This window comes from Anarhichas minor, unplaced genomic scaffold, assembly GCF_050575085.1.
Source record: "Anarhichas minor isolate MPS153535 unplaced genomic scaffold, ASM5057508v1 ptg000041l, whole genome shotgun sequence".
NCBI lineage: Eukaryota > Metazoa > Chordata > Actinopteri > Perciformes > Anarhichadidae > Anarhichas > Anarhichas minor.
Genome location: NW_027466487.1, coordinates 6,932,726 through 6,948,119, shown reverse-complemented (window position 1 = coordinate 6,948,119; position 15,394 = coordinate 6,932,726). Strand labels below are relative to the sequence as shown.

The 15,394-nt window shown below is 43.9% G+C and overlaps 1 protein-coding gene across 1 annotated transcript; it reads right to left on the bottom strand.

Annotated features, from left to right (window-relative positions):
• Nucleotides 1-11,897: 11,897 nt before the first annotated feature.
• LOC142969254 (uncharacterized) lies at nucleotides 11,898-15,355 on the bottom strand. Its single transcript, XM_076109058.1, has 3 exons — nucleotides 14,560-15,355; nucleotides 13,907-14,337; nucleotides 11,898-13,609 (listed from the first exon to the last, which is right to left on the bottom strand). The coding sequence occupies exons 2-3, from the start codon at nucleotides 14,301-14,303 to the stop codon at nucleotides 12,225-12,227; spliced, it is 1,782 nt and encodes a 593-aa protein (XP_075965173.1). The 5' UTR covers nucleotides 14,304-14,337; nucleotides 14,560-15,355; the 3' UTR covers nucleotides 11,898-12,224.
• Nucleotides 15,356-15,394: the final 39 nt, after the last annotated feature.

Below are 15,394 nucleotides of genomic sequence, written 5' to 3'. Positions count from 1 at the left end.
GGGGGGATAGGAAAGAGCTGTGAAAGTTAGGTAACAGAGAAAGTGTGTGAGGTGTGATCCATATTGGGGAGAGTTCATCCATCCTCACACACACACACAAACAAACACGCACACACACATAGAGAAAGTCAAACAGCGTCTCTCAGCAGTGGGTCTGATCAGTCTCATCTCATCAAAACTTGGCTGAAGTTTTTTGGATGGATCCCAGCTCCAATCTAGTGGAGCCGCCACACTCTTCTCCGTCACACTGTCTCCCCCTGTCTGTCCCTTTGGCTCGTCACAGCAGCGGCCTGCTCACCGGTCTATACGCTCCTAATGGGCTGCCTTGGAGAGAGGAGCTGCAGCAATACAGGCTGTAATCTAAAGCCTCACTATACTGAACGCCAGAGGATACCCATTTTGTTTGTCTGCTGTTTGTCATGTTGGATGGGTAAGAGGTGACAACAGCTCGCAGATTGAGAGAGGAGAAGTGGCTGAAGACGGCCCCCAAAAACACTGAAAAAACTAGGAAACAACAAATCAAAACAAGTTAATCACAGCTGTGTGGAGGGCGAACCCAGCGTAGGCAGAGACATTTTATTTAAAAAATAACTGATTGGCCTTTTAAATACAAGGCATCAAACTAATTAAACTGTATAGAGCTCTTTTAAGGGAGGAATGGTTATAAATGCCTGACTTTATATTTATGGTTTGTCTTATGTCGTCTGAAGGTCATCAGGGGCCTTTTTTACTTCCATCACTTAACAAAATGTTTGATTAGGTGCCATGTCCATATGCATATAGACCGGCTATTACAAGTTTATTACTGAGTCAACAAAAGACTCCGGGTTTGACACGCCTGTTGACAAAAAAAAATGACGGGATGCGATTACACAGTGTCTGGATTAAAAGGTGCGCGTGTGTAAAGGCGCGACGCACATGTTGTGTACCCACAGGTAGGGGCAAAGTCTATAGGATGGATGGTGAGAGGGGGGGAGAAAGAGAGAGAGAGAGAGAGAGAGAGAGAGAGAGAGAGAGAGAGAGAGAGAGAGAGAGAGAGAGTGAGAGAGAGAGGCGAGGGGGGAGACACTCCGACCCCCTCCTTCAAACATACGCACCGAGAACTGGCTCCGGCTCCGGCTTCGCTGGAGTGGAGAACCATAAATCTTCATATAGCGGCTGTTTTGATTAATGCAGCCGAGTCGAGCTAGGGGGCTGGACCTATCCCATTACGGCCTAATGGAAGATGGAGCGGCGCTGTCTCCACCACTAGGCCCCTGTCATTTGTTCCACTTTGCAGTCCATTTGGCCGAGAGACTACAAGCCACTCCATCAAAAATATTTTCAGAGTTAATTTCCGCCCGCTTAATTCGCCTTGATTCGGATTGCGTATCGAATGGCAGGATCGATTTTCGCCTGGCGTCTAAATTAAATAAAAGAGAGGGGGGTATACTTTAAGTCTGCGTTTTCTTTCTTTTCTCTTTTCCATTCCATTCTTCCACCTATTTTCCAGACATCCTTTACCGTGGGCGCGCTCACTCTTTTTTTTTTGCGATGCATCTCATTTCCTCCTTTCTCTCAGATTTTGATAGACCCGTGTTCAGAGGAGGAGGAGGAACACATCTGATTGTAGTTACAGATGAAGGGAAACCGATTGAAAGAGGAGCTGAGGTGGACGGATTTATGGATTTGTCATAAATTACAAACCGATACATAAAGACTTGGACATGGGGGGGGGGGGGGGGGGGGGGGGGGGGGCACCTTTTATGACAGGTGCGTTAGAAAAAACAAAGAAATAAAGTACAAGATCATATTCAACACCACGACAGGTCCACACTGTGCAGATAGCGAAGAATAGATTTGGAAAACACGGAGTGAAGAATTGGACAGGCCTACACTGGGAAAGTGGGGTAAATTAGGGGCATCGGGGTTTTGAGGGGGTGAAAAATAATAGGGGGGGAAAAGTAGCAAAAAAAGAAATGAAAAGAGGCAAAGAGCACAGTGACAAATTGGTCGAGTGTGTCGCGAATTCCCTTTTAGATTTAAAGCCGCGTGTAGCCTATCGTCATATCTTTCCAGAGTAATTTATTTTCTCATTTCTCTCTCTCTCTCTCTCTCCCCTCACTACTCTCTCTCTCTCTCTCTCTCTCTCTCTCTCTCTCTCTCTCTCTGTGTGAATTTATCTGGTAGTCACGTGGAGAGAGGAGAGGGGGGGGTCAATAAAATTCTCTGGCGACAACTGTTTCCCCCATCGGTCTCTTGTCTCCTTCTTGCATTATCTCTCCTGCTTTGCTTTCTATTTGTTTATTCGCTGAAGCTGCTTTGCTCCTCCCTATTTCCTCCTCCATCGGCTGCGTTTCCTGTTTCGAATCCTCTCTCATATCATAGGACTACAAGCTATACTCCTCTCCAGAGAGGCCTATTGATTTTATTCTCCCACTAACAGCAAGCCCCACGCTTTGAAATTACTAAATCAGGAAGCTGTAGGATCCATCTCTTGTATCCACCTCAGAAATGCTTCGATAAGCGCCAGAAAGTTCTCAGAGGCTTACAAGTTGGAGATGAAGGCCGGCGAGCTTTGGCCCGGAGACGTGAAGCCACTTGTAGATTGCTCAAATCAACAAAGGCATTACATTTGAATCAATTAGATTTGATTACTCTACCGAATCTATATCTCAGTCTAGTCCTAACAGGCACGTAGATCATACAACACATGAGCACTTAGGAAGATCTGGCTGAGGAACAAATCCTGAAACCTGGGCTCCACACTCAGCGCAGTTTCCTCTCCAATTCACTACCACACACAACATATCTTTCACAATCTCGGGATGGACAGATGCCAACCTTTATATACCAATGCGACGCTTTAAAATTTGACAATATTATTCTCGCACAGATAATCTAGAAATTCAGAAAATGGTATCTTGCTATAACACAACCTTTAAGACCAAAGCTCCAGTATATCACAATATTACAATGACCAGAATGACATACAATCATTCAGTGTCAGGAGACATATTTTAAATCCTTTAAGAAAAGAAGCACAAGTGAAAGTCTTGCATTCAACCGTTTACTTGAGAAGTGCATCAAAGAATCCAAAGTCATTAAGTTATTGTACAACAGACTCCACATTTTCAGACATAATCATCAGCTGCAATTCCATTATCAGAACAACAACAATAATCAAATGTTTTCATTTAATAATCAATAATATATTGGCCCCCGATATATCGCGCATCCCGTATTACTGATGCATGTCATAGTAGAAATAACTTAAGCTATATCCTATATAGAGCTAGACCGATATATCCGCTGATGTTATCGTAGTGTAGATCCGTATCAGTGCATATGTCAACTGATAGCAAATTACACACAGTTTTCACAAAGATATACTTGAGGTCATTTAGAAACAGTGACGTTTGTCCACCAGCTCGCACTTAAAACTATAAAATGTCCCACGCGATACATATGTTGGTAACAATGCCTTAATAAAACTAACTAAGGTGGAATGTGTAAGATCTGCCCAGAATAAAAAAATATATATAAAAAAAAATGGAAGGAAATGGAGGGCGGGAAAGCAATTAGTAACTATATCTGTCAAATACATTAAGTGGAGTTCAAAATACAATATTTGTTCTGAAAAGTGTTAAAGTAGAACTGCAGAGTAGAAAAAAACCTAAATTAAATGACAGTACAAGTAGCTTAGTATTAACTAACACACACATTTCCCTTTAAATGTGTGTGGCAACAATACGACACAGTGGACAGCAGCTTACGGGCCGTGCTACTGAACCGTGCTACTGAAGGGGTTGATCAAATTGAAGGGTCTCCGGGTATCCTTGGGGGGTTTACACTTCCACAGCAAACAGGACTGATGGCCGACCCACCCGGCAATATGACCTGTTCACTCAGCCCCTCCAATATCAGTGTCTCTATTTCAGTCGCCACATCTGTTATTGTCTGATTCTTAAGAAAAAAGTGGCTGAGCAGAGGATAATGAAATCAAAGCCCAACACACACAGTCAACAAGCCGCTGGTAAGAAACACACCGTGTCAATATTAATCTCCCTGACAGAAAGTCGAAAAATGGCATCTGTCACACATCATCTTCCCTCTCTCCTGTCTTTCTGCGGAGTGGAAAAAGATGGAGAGGAGGTGGTTTTGGTGGGAGTGAAGAGGGGGAAGTTGTTGGAAATTGAGCACATGGACCGGAAAGGGCAAAGGACTCTGGGATTTTCAAGAAATAGTTTCTTGTTGTTTTTTGTCTCCTTGCATGTGGTGAGGCACGCATTGGCAACATTCCGGCCTTTAGTAAAAATAAAAGTAAATTTCAAGGACAGTTCTAAGTGATGGCATATGAAGGGCACTTCTAACAAAACATATTTGTTTCAAAGTACTTGACAGACTGAAACTGGACAAAAGTAGAGATAATTTTCACTAGTGTTTGAGCAGATATCGGAGAACCGGACTACCAATAAGTATGTAATAAATCAAAGAACATAAGCTGCAGTTTCAATGTCCATCTTTGTGACCAATCTCTGCAACTAAGACTTAGAAAAGCTAAACTGATTTACTGGGGGTGAGTCAACAACCAATACACAGTAACCACCACTGTCTGTAACAAAACTGTTCAAAACTAAATAGTGAGCCACACGGTTGCACTGGGTGACCTGTTCTTTCATTACAACATGGGCACTGTGGTGTATTTTGAGCCAATCCCACATGCACACTTGGTGCCGTAAGTACTCACAACACGCCCTTTTTACTCGTGTTTGAGTACCGTTTGCTAATAATTACAAATTTAATATTCAGGCATAATGGGCTCTCAGCCTGTGAGTTTTGAAAAGCTAACACATTGTTGGTTTCAGCCTTTTCATGGGATTCTCTAATAACCTCCAGATCCCATGGTGTATATTCAAGGTTGAAATGCGAAAGGCAACAAGTCAGCGTGAGACCTCTCTCCTAAATATAGAGGCAGCAAACCTAATGTCGCTCTCGTAACAAGATGCTTGAGGGCATGCGATCGCAACACAAGATCTCTTGGTGATGAGATATAAAATGTCCTCCGATATTTCATTAGTTTCCCCATGCTTGAGGTTTCTCCTCATGCACATCCGCCATCCTTTATTCCTCCTTCACTCATCCGTCTCTTCCCCTTTTCAGCCCGTTATCTCCTTCTCCCACTCATTTCACCCAGAACACTTTCCCTTCTTTCATCCTCTCTCCATCTTCCTATTCCTCCCACCTCTCTTCATCCTCCGCTTCTTCCTCCCTCCCTCCCTCTGTCTTTTGGACATTTCTCTTAGTCCTTTCTGTATCCCTCCACCCCCCCCTCTTTCCCCTGTGATGAATGGGTCTGTCTGCTCGGTGCAGTTCATATTTACTGAGCAGGGGAGCGCACACTGTCAGTCTCTCTCGCCCTCCACATCTCTATCCCTCCACTAAAGAGACAGAGGGAGCAAGAGGTTACGGCGGGATGAAAGGAGGAGGGAGGCCACGGTCAAGAGATCCACTCCATGGAGTCACCACGACGGCAGCATGGCTTGGTGGCGAACACGTTAGTCTTGGCCAGCAGAGTTTCTCAGTGCAAACATTACAGGTGGTTAAGAGAGAGAGGGAAATCTTCCTCACCTCTTGACCAACCTGTCAATGTGGTGATACTAATAGGGAATAAACAGCGTTTTTCCATCCCTTTATGTGAAACTCGGCAGCCCACTCTCAGCACTCAATGCAACACAATTTAATGGCGTTTTCGCTCTCCTTCCTTTGTGTGAGCCATGCTTTTAGGCACATTTGGACTTGAGAGGGAGAGAAGTAAGAGCCGCTACCAGCTGCAGCTTACCAAAGGCCCACAAAATACCCGGTTTCATCTACGCCCACACACACCAGTGTGTTGTGGGGAGTCAAACGGTGTGTTTTGACCCGTGTGTTGACCCCTTCATGAATAAGAGGAGTGGATGTGGGCCTGCCGGAGCCCAAAGGGACAGGCCAAGAGCTGCTGCAAAGCCCTGCAGAGCCACCATCTCTTCCCACACACTGACCTCCGAGGCCAGCCAACACCAAAACCGCCGGAGCGTGACGACACCAGTGACACCCAGCGCCAACGCACAAAATGTGTTCCTCTGCCAAATTGACAAAAATATAGACAGTAAATACAAGAAAAATTGGAGAGCTCAAATTACATCACAAAAAGAAAATCCCCTCAACTGGACTTTTATAAGATTCAATATGGGGTAATTCAATTCTCAGACTGCAACCTGAAACACTACCGACTGTCTGTCAAAGGGGGCAGATTGAAAATGTTTTTGCCATTTGGTTGTGGGACAGAGAGGGCTAAATAAATGTACGGTTTTATGTTTCGATTTGTGGATGATTTGCAGTAGACTATCAGCCGTCGTAGTGCATCTATATCTGAGCTGATTAAACATTATGTCGCAGTAAACATTCATGTGATATAGCTGTATGACAGAATCTATGAAGGAGAGAGAAAGAGAAGCAGGAGAGGAAAAGAGTAGAACGCTGAAAGAAGGGAAGGAAAGCATCATGCCACAATCATCTGAATATTAGGGAAAATTGGACACAGGAAAGGCGAAAATTGGATATGGGAAAGATTTCTGAGCAGCAGAAAAAAGCCTGAATGCATCAAAACAATGGCCTGGATCAAAACGGATGGAAACAAATGTAGGCCCCTCTCGATAAATCACTGCCGTAAAATATCCTTCAGAGGTTCTAAAAAGCCATCGTCCACAGACAAATGACGGGGTCAGAGGTCTTACACAGGGAGCACTATCAGCTGGAACAGCACTGTTTGATGGACGAGAAGGTATGATGGGAGGCTTTACAAAGCAAGAAAAAAAACATTTTCTATATGACCACAGACTCATTCCATATCATAGTTCTAGCAAATTGCCCAAACTTCTGAGCGAGAGATATATTTCCTGAGCTCCCCTATTCCCCGAAGCATCCTTTCCACAGCTATCCATTTCCCCCTGGTGCCTCAAGAGAGGAACTGCTGCTGAACCACTGCGGCCTTTCATGGGGGGAGAATTCACCGGCCGACTCATGTGCTCCAACGCTGACGAAAGCCTAAAACTGTGAATTATCCCGGCTATCATCTGCTAGACGATGAGATGCACGCACACTGCACGGAAAGGGTAAACAGTAACCCCTTTATTTGTCAGGATGCATTCTCTGCCACCCTATGTCTGTGTGCTGCACCCCCCCCCCCCACCACACCTCCTCATCCCCGGATCATATTTGTCCATCTGCCTGCCACGCCGATGGAACATTCCAAAAACGGCTGCTGTGCAATCTATCTCAATTTTCCAAATCTATTAACTTTCTTTGTGTGGCCTGCCTCTCCTCGAGCCCGATCTTTAAAATCCGTGGTTGTTCAACAATTATGATAACTGCAAGAGGGGGAATTAGAGAATCCACCCATTCATCTCTCTGCCCCTCCTCCGCACAGACATGACGCGGCTAAATGAAAAATGGACACGCTTTAAGAAGTATTGATTCCAGCTTTAAACAAAGGTACAGTCAATATTATTTACTCCTAAATATATCTTTGTTATCTGCGCTGGAGTCGTAGTTACTGCTCTGTCCTCCTAATTGCGGACATAAAAATAATAGACCAATTCCCTCCGAATTGACCGAGACAGGTTTGGTTGTGGCCCTTGTCCTAGTGATGCATATCCTGGGTGTAAATGAATGTGTGAGCAAGGTTTTCCTCTGACGACTGCCCCACTAGAGGAAGAGATATATTCTGAACCAAACAGAGAATAAAAGGCTAGTGACACGGTGAGATTAAAAAAACTGAAACTACAATTCATTTCAAAGGTAATCCGAAACACTAAAAAGGCAATTATCTTCTTTCCATTATTGCTTTTCGTGCCCTTTATTATTTTAAAAATTGTGTTTTCCTTCTCAAACACTTATGTATAGTTTTTGTTTATTGGGGGGTGGTCTTTTGAGAAGCCCCCTGTGGTTTCTTCTCCCATGTGGAAAATCCAAGTTTGTTTTGTTTTTTAATTGTAGATTCTTTTTTTCTGCCAAGCCAAACTTCTTCCAGGCAAAGCATTTGAGTTTATTATGCAAGTCTGTTGTTCTTTTTGTAGACACACTACAAATACAATGACTACATTACTTTCGCATTTATTGGCAATGTTCAGAATACAGTTTTACAAAGCAAAAAAGGAGTAAAGCACCACTTACTTGTATCTCCGCTTTGACAAATCTAACAGTACAGTTTTTCATATATGCCGTATCCTACCAGAATACGATTCTCAGTATTTGTAGTGCATCATGCTGTGCGGAAACAAACAAACAGCTGAATGGATCCTCACGTGAGCGTTCAGGGTGCACACGGCTCGCACATCAGACATCCCTTCACAGATCAACCTCAGATTACAAACTGTGAACTCACTGCGTCTTCCCCAAGTGTCTTCTCTAATGCTCGTCTCCAGATTACACGAAGCTCGCCTCACACTGGTCGTATTTGCGCGGCCTCTCATCGGCGTGGCCGTGATAAGACCTTTCTCCAGCATGTCGTGCGTGTGCCTCCAGTACGTGGCCAGCTGGTACCACATCTTCACTTCTTTTGATGGATCCTCCGGTGATATTTTACCCTTGCTGATGACGCTCTTTACACATTCTGTACAACTGAAGCCTTCCCCAGAATGCAAATGGTTTTGTTTGTGTTTGCTATAAGATCATGGACATTATGCTGTGAGCTGCACCAAAGTCTGGCAAGCAGAGCACTGAGGATGGTTAAGTACGAGAGAGTACTTTGGGGACTGATATCTAGAGGACACTTGTCTAACTATACCATAGTGCTCGTCCCGGTGATGATACTGGACATGCTGCTGTAGGAAACCAGTGGAGGAGATGATGCAGTATGGACAAAGGTGGAACTATGGGATGTCCTGCAGGGACAAAGCTGGAGAGAGAAAGAGTGCACCGATGAATAACTTGGTATTTAGTCGTGGCCTTGACAGAATTTGAAAGACAGGTAATACTTAATGAATATATGAGTAAATACCAGGTAGAACGACCCGGGAAAGACGTTTGCTTCCTTGGTCAATAACAGTTAATGGACACAGGTTCAGGACCCTGCTGTGACTTCTATCCCCCTGCAGTCAGAACCAATGATTGGCCTGTGACCAGGGGCTTTAGTCAGGGAGCTTCAAAAACTATCAGCAAGAGCAAAACCAGGACTAAAGTTGTTTAGTGTGAACGAGGCATTAATCAAACAACTATTCAAATACTGAGCTCATTACCAGAAAATAAATGAAATCACGTAACTGTCCATGTAATATCTCCACTGTAAAAACAACTTTGCACTGACCACTTCTAAGGTGACCACAACCAGGAACCACACTGACATGAGGTCTTATGTAACTGTGCATGGTTTAGTGGCGATGAGAGGTATTTAGGTATTGATGGTGAACAACAGTCGAAACTAATTATTTCTGGTTTCATCGTGGTGTCAGCACATAACTTACTTTACTTAAGGTCAGCAGCAGGCTAACATACACATGAAGGTCTGTAGCTTTAGGGATGCAGAGATTCACTGTTTATTTCAGAAGCAAGAAATAGCAGTAAAGACATTCTTGAAAGGTTTAATAATCAATTACAATTGTCAAAACAATTGTAATCCTCAAAACAAATCTGTACTGGTCCAAAATGTACATTCTAATGAGTCAGAAATAAGCTTTAAAAACTCTTCAATGAAGCATAGCTGCTCTGAGGAGGATTAGTAAAGATTAGATGTGAGGTGGCTCACTTGATGTGTTGCTTTCCACGGCCTCGGCTGGTGGCGTCTCCTCGTAGTGTCCAGTTAAGCACGGCTCAGTCTCTGCCTTCACAAATGCCTCCAGGCCTTCAAATTCCCAAATCCCTGACTTTGTTACGTGGCAGATTTCATGTGTCTCGGGGTCCTGCTGGCTCCTCTTTGACTTGTTCACAGTTCAAATAATTCCATCTCGTGCTCTCCTGTTCATGTTTCACACTTTTCTCTACTTTGTGCCGTGCAGCGTTCCGGGCGTCCTCATCATGTTGTTAATAAGGGACAATTACTTTTGTTTTTAGAGTGCTCTTACCCTTGTTGGTAGTTTGGCTTGTGGAACTGACAGTCAATTATAGTTTGCACAGTTTGGTGTGTGGGGCCGACCAGACGACTTGGGAGAACAGATTAATCTGCCAGCCAACGATAATTGTTCGTCGCCTACCTCAGGTGTTCAGTCCTCGGTGTGTGGAGTCTTTTGAGGATGTTGAAGTCATTTTACCTCCTCTTCAGTGGAGAGGACATCTATAGACCTACAAACACACTGAGGCTGTCATCAACACTTATCAGCAGCTGAAATGAATTTAAAACTTCTGGGAATAAATTTCACAGTCTCTTAACTGGACTGTTGTGATTCAAGGTCCATCTTTTCTTTGATATATCTTGTTTAAATTGCCTGAATGCCACTAGAGGTCTCTGTATATCAAGTTATATTATATCTTGCTGTAAGTGAGAAGGTACTCATGCATGCAGTTATGAATGCCACTCTGCCATGCATGTGAATTAAAAGCATTACTATACAATCAAAATGTGTCATATCCCCTCAATGCATGTTAAATACAGAGAGGCTATTGATTTCATGACAAACAGCAGAGGCCAATTCACAGTAAACATGTGATGCAATACCTCGTACAAGGAAATACAAAAGCCTTAGACTAGTTTGTAAATAAAGCATGTAACGTTACGTTATATATACACACCAGTATGTATAGATATTAGTTCCTGTTTACTTACTTACGAACCAGGCATTTGGCGTTCGGTGGGAGGAGCTTAAACTGACCTCGTGCAGTGCTGAGAAGTTAAAACGTGGCACCAGACGGTTCCGCTTGTCAACATACTAGTGACTAAATGTTTGCTGCTTTGTGTTCATCTTGCATCAGCCCCAGTATGAGCTTCATCTTGTGTCTTCATCTGAGGTGTGTGGCATTAAGTTGGCCAACTGGTGTCTGCGATGTTTTAAACATTTAAAAACAGGAAACTCATTTGACAAATGGTGGGATGCTAACTGACTTTAAGGCGACACAAACTCTGGTACCTGAACGTGCGTACGGCAATGACAACACACGTGTGTGTGGTCTTCCCGCTAAAATAAGAACGAGCACGTTTTTGACGTCCGCCTGTCCCTCGCGGTCGGAGCTTATGCGCTTAAGGCTATAATTAAAGAAATGATCCGCCTCTCCGGGATACAATGCGCATCAACACTCAGTAAATTGCAGCGTAAACAAATAGAGCAGCATGCACACTTTCAGAAGATTGAAACTTTTGTCTTCATGTCCCACAGACATTAGAAAAGTTGTGATTTTCGGGATATGTCAGTCAAGTGTAGTCTGTTTTTAATATTATAGAGGGAGATTCCTATCACAACAATGATTGACTCCTAACCCCAAGGTTAAGAAACGTTGTGTTATAAAGTACACTTATCTCGTTATAGGTAAGATAGTAAACCAGTTAAATGCAGAGTCTAATAAGGTAAATTCATAGCTGCAAGACCAACAAATGACAGCTTCTCCAGAACAGAATAAGGGGTTCATTCATGTTTAATGTGAAGGGGAGGGGGGGGGAATCACAATTCATCAATCCTCAAAAAGCCCCTTTTACCGGAGTCCCCATTCCAACGTTTTACTCTTCAGTGTTACTAAGCTTCATTTTTTTTTTAATCTTACTTCAAAGAACTGCCTCAGATTTGTCAAAAACACCCATTAAAGTCAGCAATCTGGTATTTTTCTTTTTTGTTTTTACATTTTTACATTTTTACAAGCCACATCTCCAGTTTTTCCAATTGTGCACAAATGCCTCAAAAAAATGTGGCCTCTCCCAGTAACACAAAGTAGACTATCATCACACACAGTGTTCATGCATTCATCAAATAATTTATAACATTACCACAAATACTACAGTAGTGATCTATTCTGTGGGGGAACATTTCAATTCATTATTTAGTTTTCCATCTGAACTCTGCCTCCTACTATGATCTCAAGCCTCCGTGACGGGATAGTGTTTAAAAAAAAAAAAAAATGTTCCATGCGATAACAAACATGAAGTTTAGAGTGTTACAGAAAGTTCATATAAATAATCATATACAGTCACAGATTTTTACTTTAGCACATTCACTAGCTTGGTAGAAGGCTGTATACAGCTTCCAATAGCTACCACAGCTTATTTACAGGTCTCTCATGAAAGCTCAGCGACATTTAGCCACGTGCCCAGAAAGATGGTGCGAGCGAGCGAACCTGCGGAGGCAGTTGGGGCACGAATATGGCTTCTCCCCCGTGTGAGTTAACATATGCGTTTTCAAATGGCCTGACAAACGGAAGCTTTTCCCGCATTCCTGACACGTGTAGGGACGCAGGTTAGTGTGACTCCTCCGGTGCTTGCCCAGATCCCCAGAGGAGGTGTAACAGTTGTGGCAGTCTGGGCACTCATAGGGCTTTTCCCCAGAGTGTATCCTCTTGTGCTTCACCAGGTCGCCAGACTGAGTGAAGCTCTTGTCGCATTCGTTGCATTTGTAGGGTCTCTCGCCAGTGTGGGTGCGCTGGTGGTTTCGCAGATGTGCGAGGCGGATGAACCTATTGCCGCACACTGTGCAGTGGTAAGGCCTTTCTCCGGTGTGCGTGCGCAGGTGGATTTTCAAAGCCCCGAGATCTCCGATCTTCAGCCCACAGTCCCCGCACTGGTGAGCTTTCTCTTTGGTGTGGAGTTTGGTGTGAACCCTCAGGTTTCTCTGGGTGTTAAAGTTCTTCCCGCACACATTGCAGTGGAAGGGTTTCTCACTGGAGTGCGTCCTCAGGTGGAGATCCAGACTCGACTTGAATCCAAACTCCTTCCCACATTCAGAGCAAGAATATTCCTTCTTGCCGGAGTGTGTGGTTAAGTGGCACTTGAGGTGGTGCGATCTTAAAAAGGCCTTCCCGCACACCTGGCACTTGTACGGCTTCTCCCCCGTGTGTATTTTCATGTGCTGCCGCCAACCGCTGCGCTCCACGAACCTCCTGCCACAATCCTTGCAGACAAACGGCCTGTCCCCTGTATGAGTGCGCATGTGATCCTCCAGGCTTTGAGGTGTGCCCATCTTCTTGCCACATTCTGGGCACTGCACACCGACGTCCAGACAGATGGGCTTATCCTCAGACTCTGTGCTAAGCGGTTCATGACACAAATGAGGCCCTTGACCCCAGGTGGCTTTGAAACTCTTCCCACAGTCGGCGCAGCTGAGGAACCCCCCTCCGGTAACCACTGACATGTTGTGCCAACGCTGACAGTGGTTCTTCAGGTTCTTCAGGTACTGGAAGCTGCGTGCACAGGTTGGACAGGGGTGAAGTCTGCGGGGAGGGGCAGAAGGGTGGGCTTCACGGACATGGACCCGAAGGTGTACTTTGGATTTAAAGGTGCTGCTGCAGACGGTGCAGGCGTGTTTAGGGATCAGGTTTAGTGTGTGGCTTGAGAGGCATTTTTTCAGCTTGGCAAGATATTCTTTCTGATGGACCCACTTGACATGCTTCTCCAAGAAGTCCAAGTCAGTAAAGGAGACGGTGCAGTGAGGACACGGATAGAAGTCAGATGATGACTCTACGTAGGAGAGGAAGACACACACAGAGAGCAGCGCGCATCAAAAAAAGGTCCGTTATACAGACAATCTAAAATGTACTGATTTAAAGTTCTGAGAAACAAATACAAGCTATTGCAGGTACTCAAAATGCACATTTTTTTTATGCTGACAAGATATCAAAACTATGCTTTTTAAAAGGGGAAAACTGGCTACATCTGATATCCTGCCACTGTATTAGTGCAACGAAAAAGAAAATGTAAAACACAGTGCATATTCTGTCTAAGAACTGCATATTTTCATAAAGAACTGGCTCCTACCTGTGCAGACCTCCTCTCCCTCCCCATGGTCTTCCTGGATGTTGTCTGTCGCCTCCTGCTCGTCGCCTCTCTCTTCTTTAATCCATGACTCGGGCTCCTCCTTCACAGCAGCTTCACATTCTGGCTGCTGGTCTGAGTCACACTCCTCCTTTACGCCTCCCTGTTGATGCTCCACGTCTGACCTGAACGCAGCGGTGTCGGGCTTAGTGTCTAAACAGCTGGATGAGTCTCCATTGTGCGCCTCGCTGATCTCCTGTGACAGTGGTTCCTCCTTGATTTGGATGTTAAGACCACCTCCACGAGAGCCCTCCTCATCCTCCAGCTCACTTTTAACTCCGTCCACGTCGTGTGGTTTCTCTCCTCTCTTGGCTCTGTTCTTGGCAGGTTTTATCTTCATATCGTCACCATTAGGTGTTCGTCTCCTTGTTGCGCTGTGGACCAGAGGAACACATTGTTACAGCTACACACAAGGCATTGCAAGCGATACTAAAAACAGAAACAAGCGTGCATCTCATCTGTTATCTAACGCTAGCATCGAAGCTAAGCTACGCGACCACTAGCCTAGCACTGTGGATCATTCACTGCTTGTTTTTCTTGGTACGTTCAGCGGTGCAGCTGTCGGCGTCATTCAGCCGTCAAAGATAAACACATACCGGTGAAACTTCGGCGATTCAGCCCCAACGCTGCTATATAAACATGTAAGCTTTACGTTTGCACTGAACTGGCTACATTAGTGTGTAACGTTGGTGATAATAACACAGGAAGAGCGGATCCACTTCCTGTGGTTGTGGCCAACCAGCTCAGACCACTGGCTCGTGGTGTCCAGTCCCACGACGTCATTAAAGCGACAGTAACTATTTAAGTTTTATTTTTTTATTTATTCTCAGGGACAGCAAAACACGAACACCTGAACAACGACTTTTTAATTACTTAATTGATTGAAACACATTTAGAATCAGAAGTTGCCACAAGCTAAACCTTTCATTTCTTTGAAAGTAGTTAGCAATATAGGTCAAGAGTATCTAAAACACACTTCAAAATATTAACTGAAATATATTGTGCAATTAGTAAATTATTAATATTGATCCTATTTCATTATGATAATTTTTGTCGTGTAACCTTTGTTCAAGCTGTGACGTCTGATTGGTATTGATGTACATTGGTTTTGTTCATAAAGATTAAAAACAAAACCAATATAAAACTGCCACGAGCGAACATTTTCCTTGCGTTAAGAATTGTCTTCAAAGACATAAATCTTTGTATTTTAAGATCTATTAAGTAGCAAACTGTCAGATTCAAATGAGATTCTTAATTATTGTTCAATTTGAAACAAGTGCGCGAGGGAGATGCAGGATAATACAGGCCTACAGTGCTAAAAATTGAAGTTCTTCAATTATTTAAAATAACCTACAGTAGATTTTAGGTTAGTCTTAATAAAAAAGAAATTCACATTTCCAACACAATTTTACATTAACATCCCAGTGTGAC

What these genes read in the sequence shown, in the direction of transcription:
- LOC142969254 (XM_076109058.1), bottom strand. Translation starts at nt 14,303, where the DNA reads ATGAAGATAAAACCTGCCAAGAACAGAGCCAAGAGAGGAGAGAAACCA. An exon ending in GGGAGAGGAGGTCTGCACAG is followed by an intron (nt 13,610 to 13,906) that starts GTAGGAGCCAGT and finishes TCTCCTACGTAG; the next exon opens with AGTCATCATCTGACTTCTAT.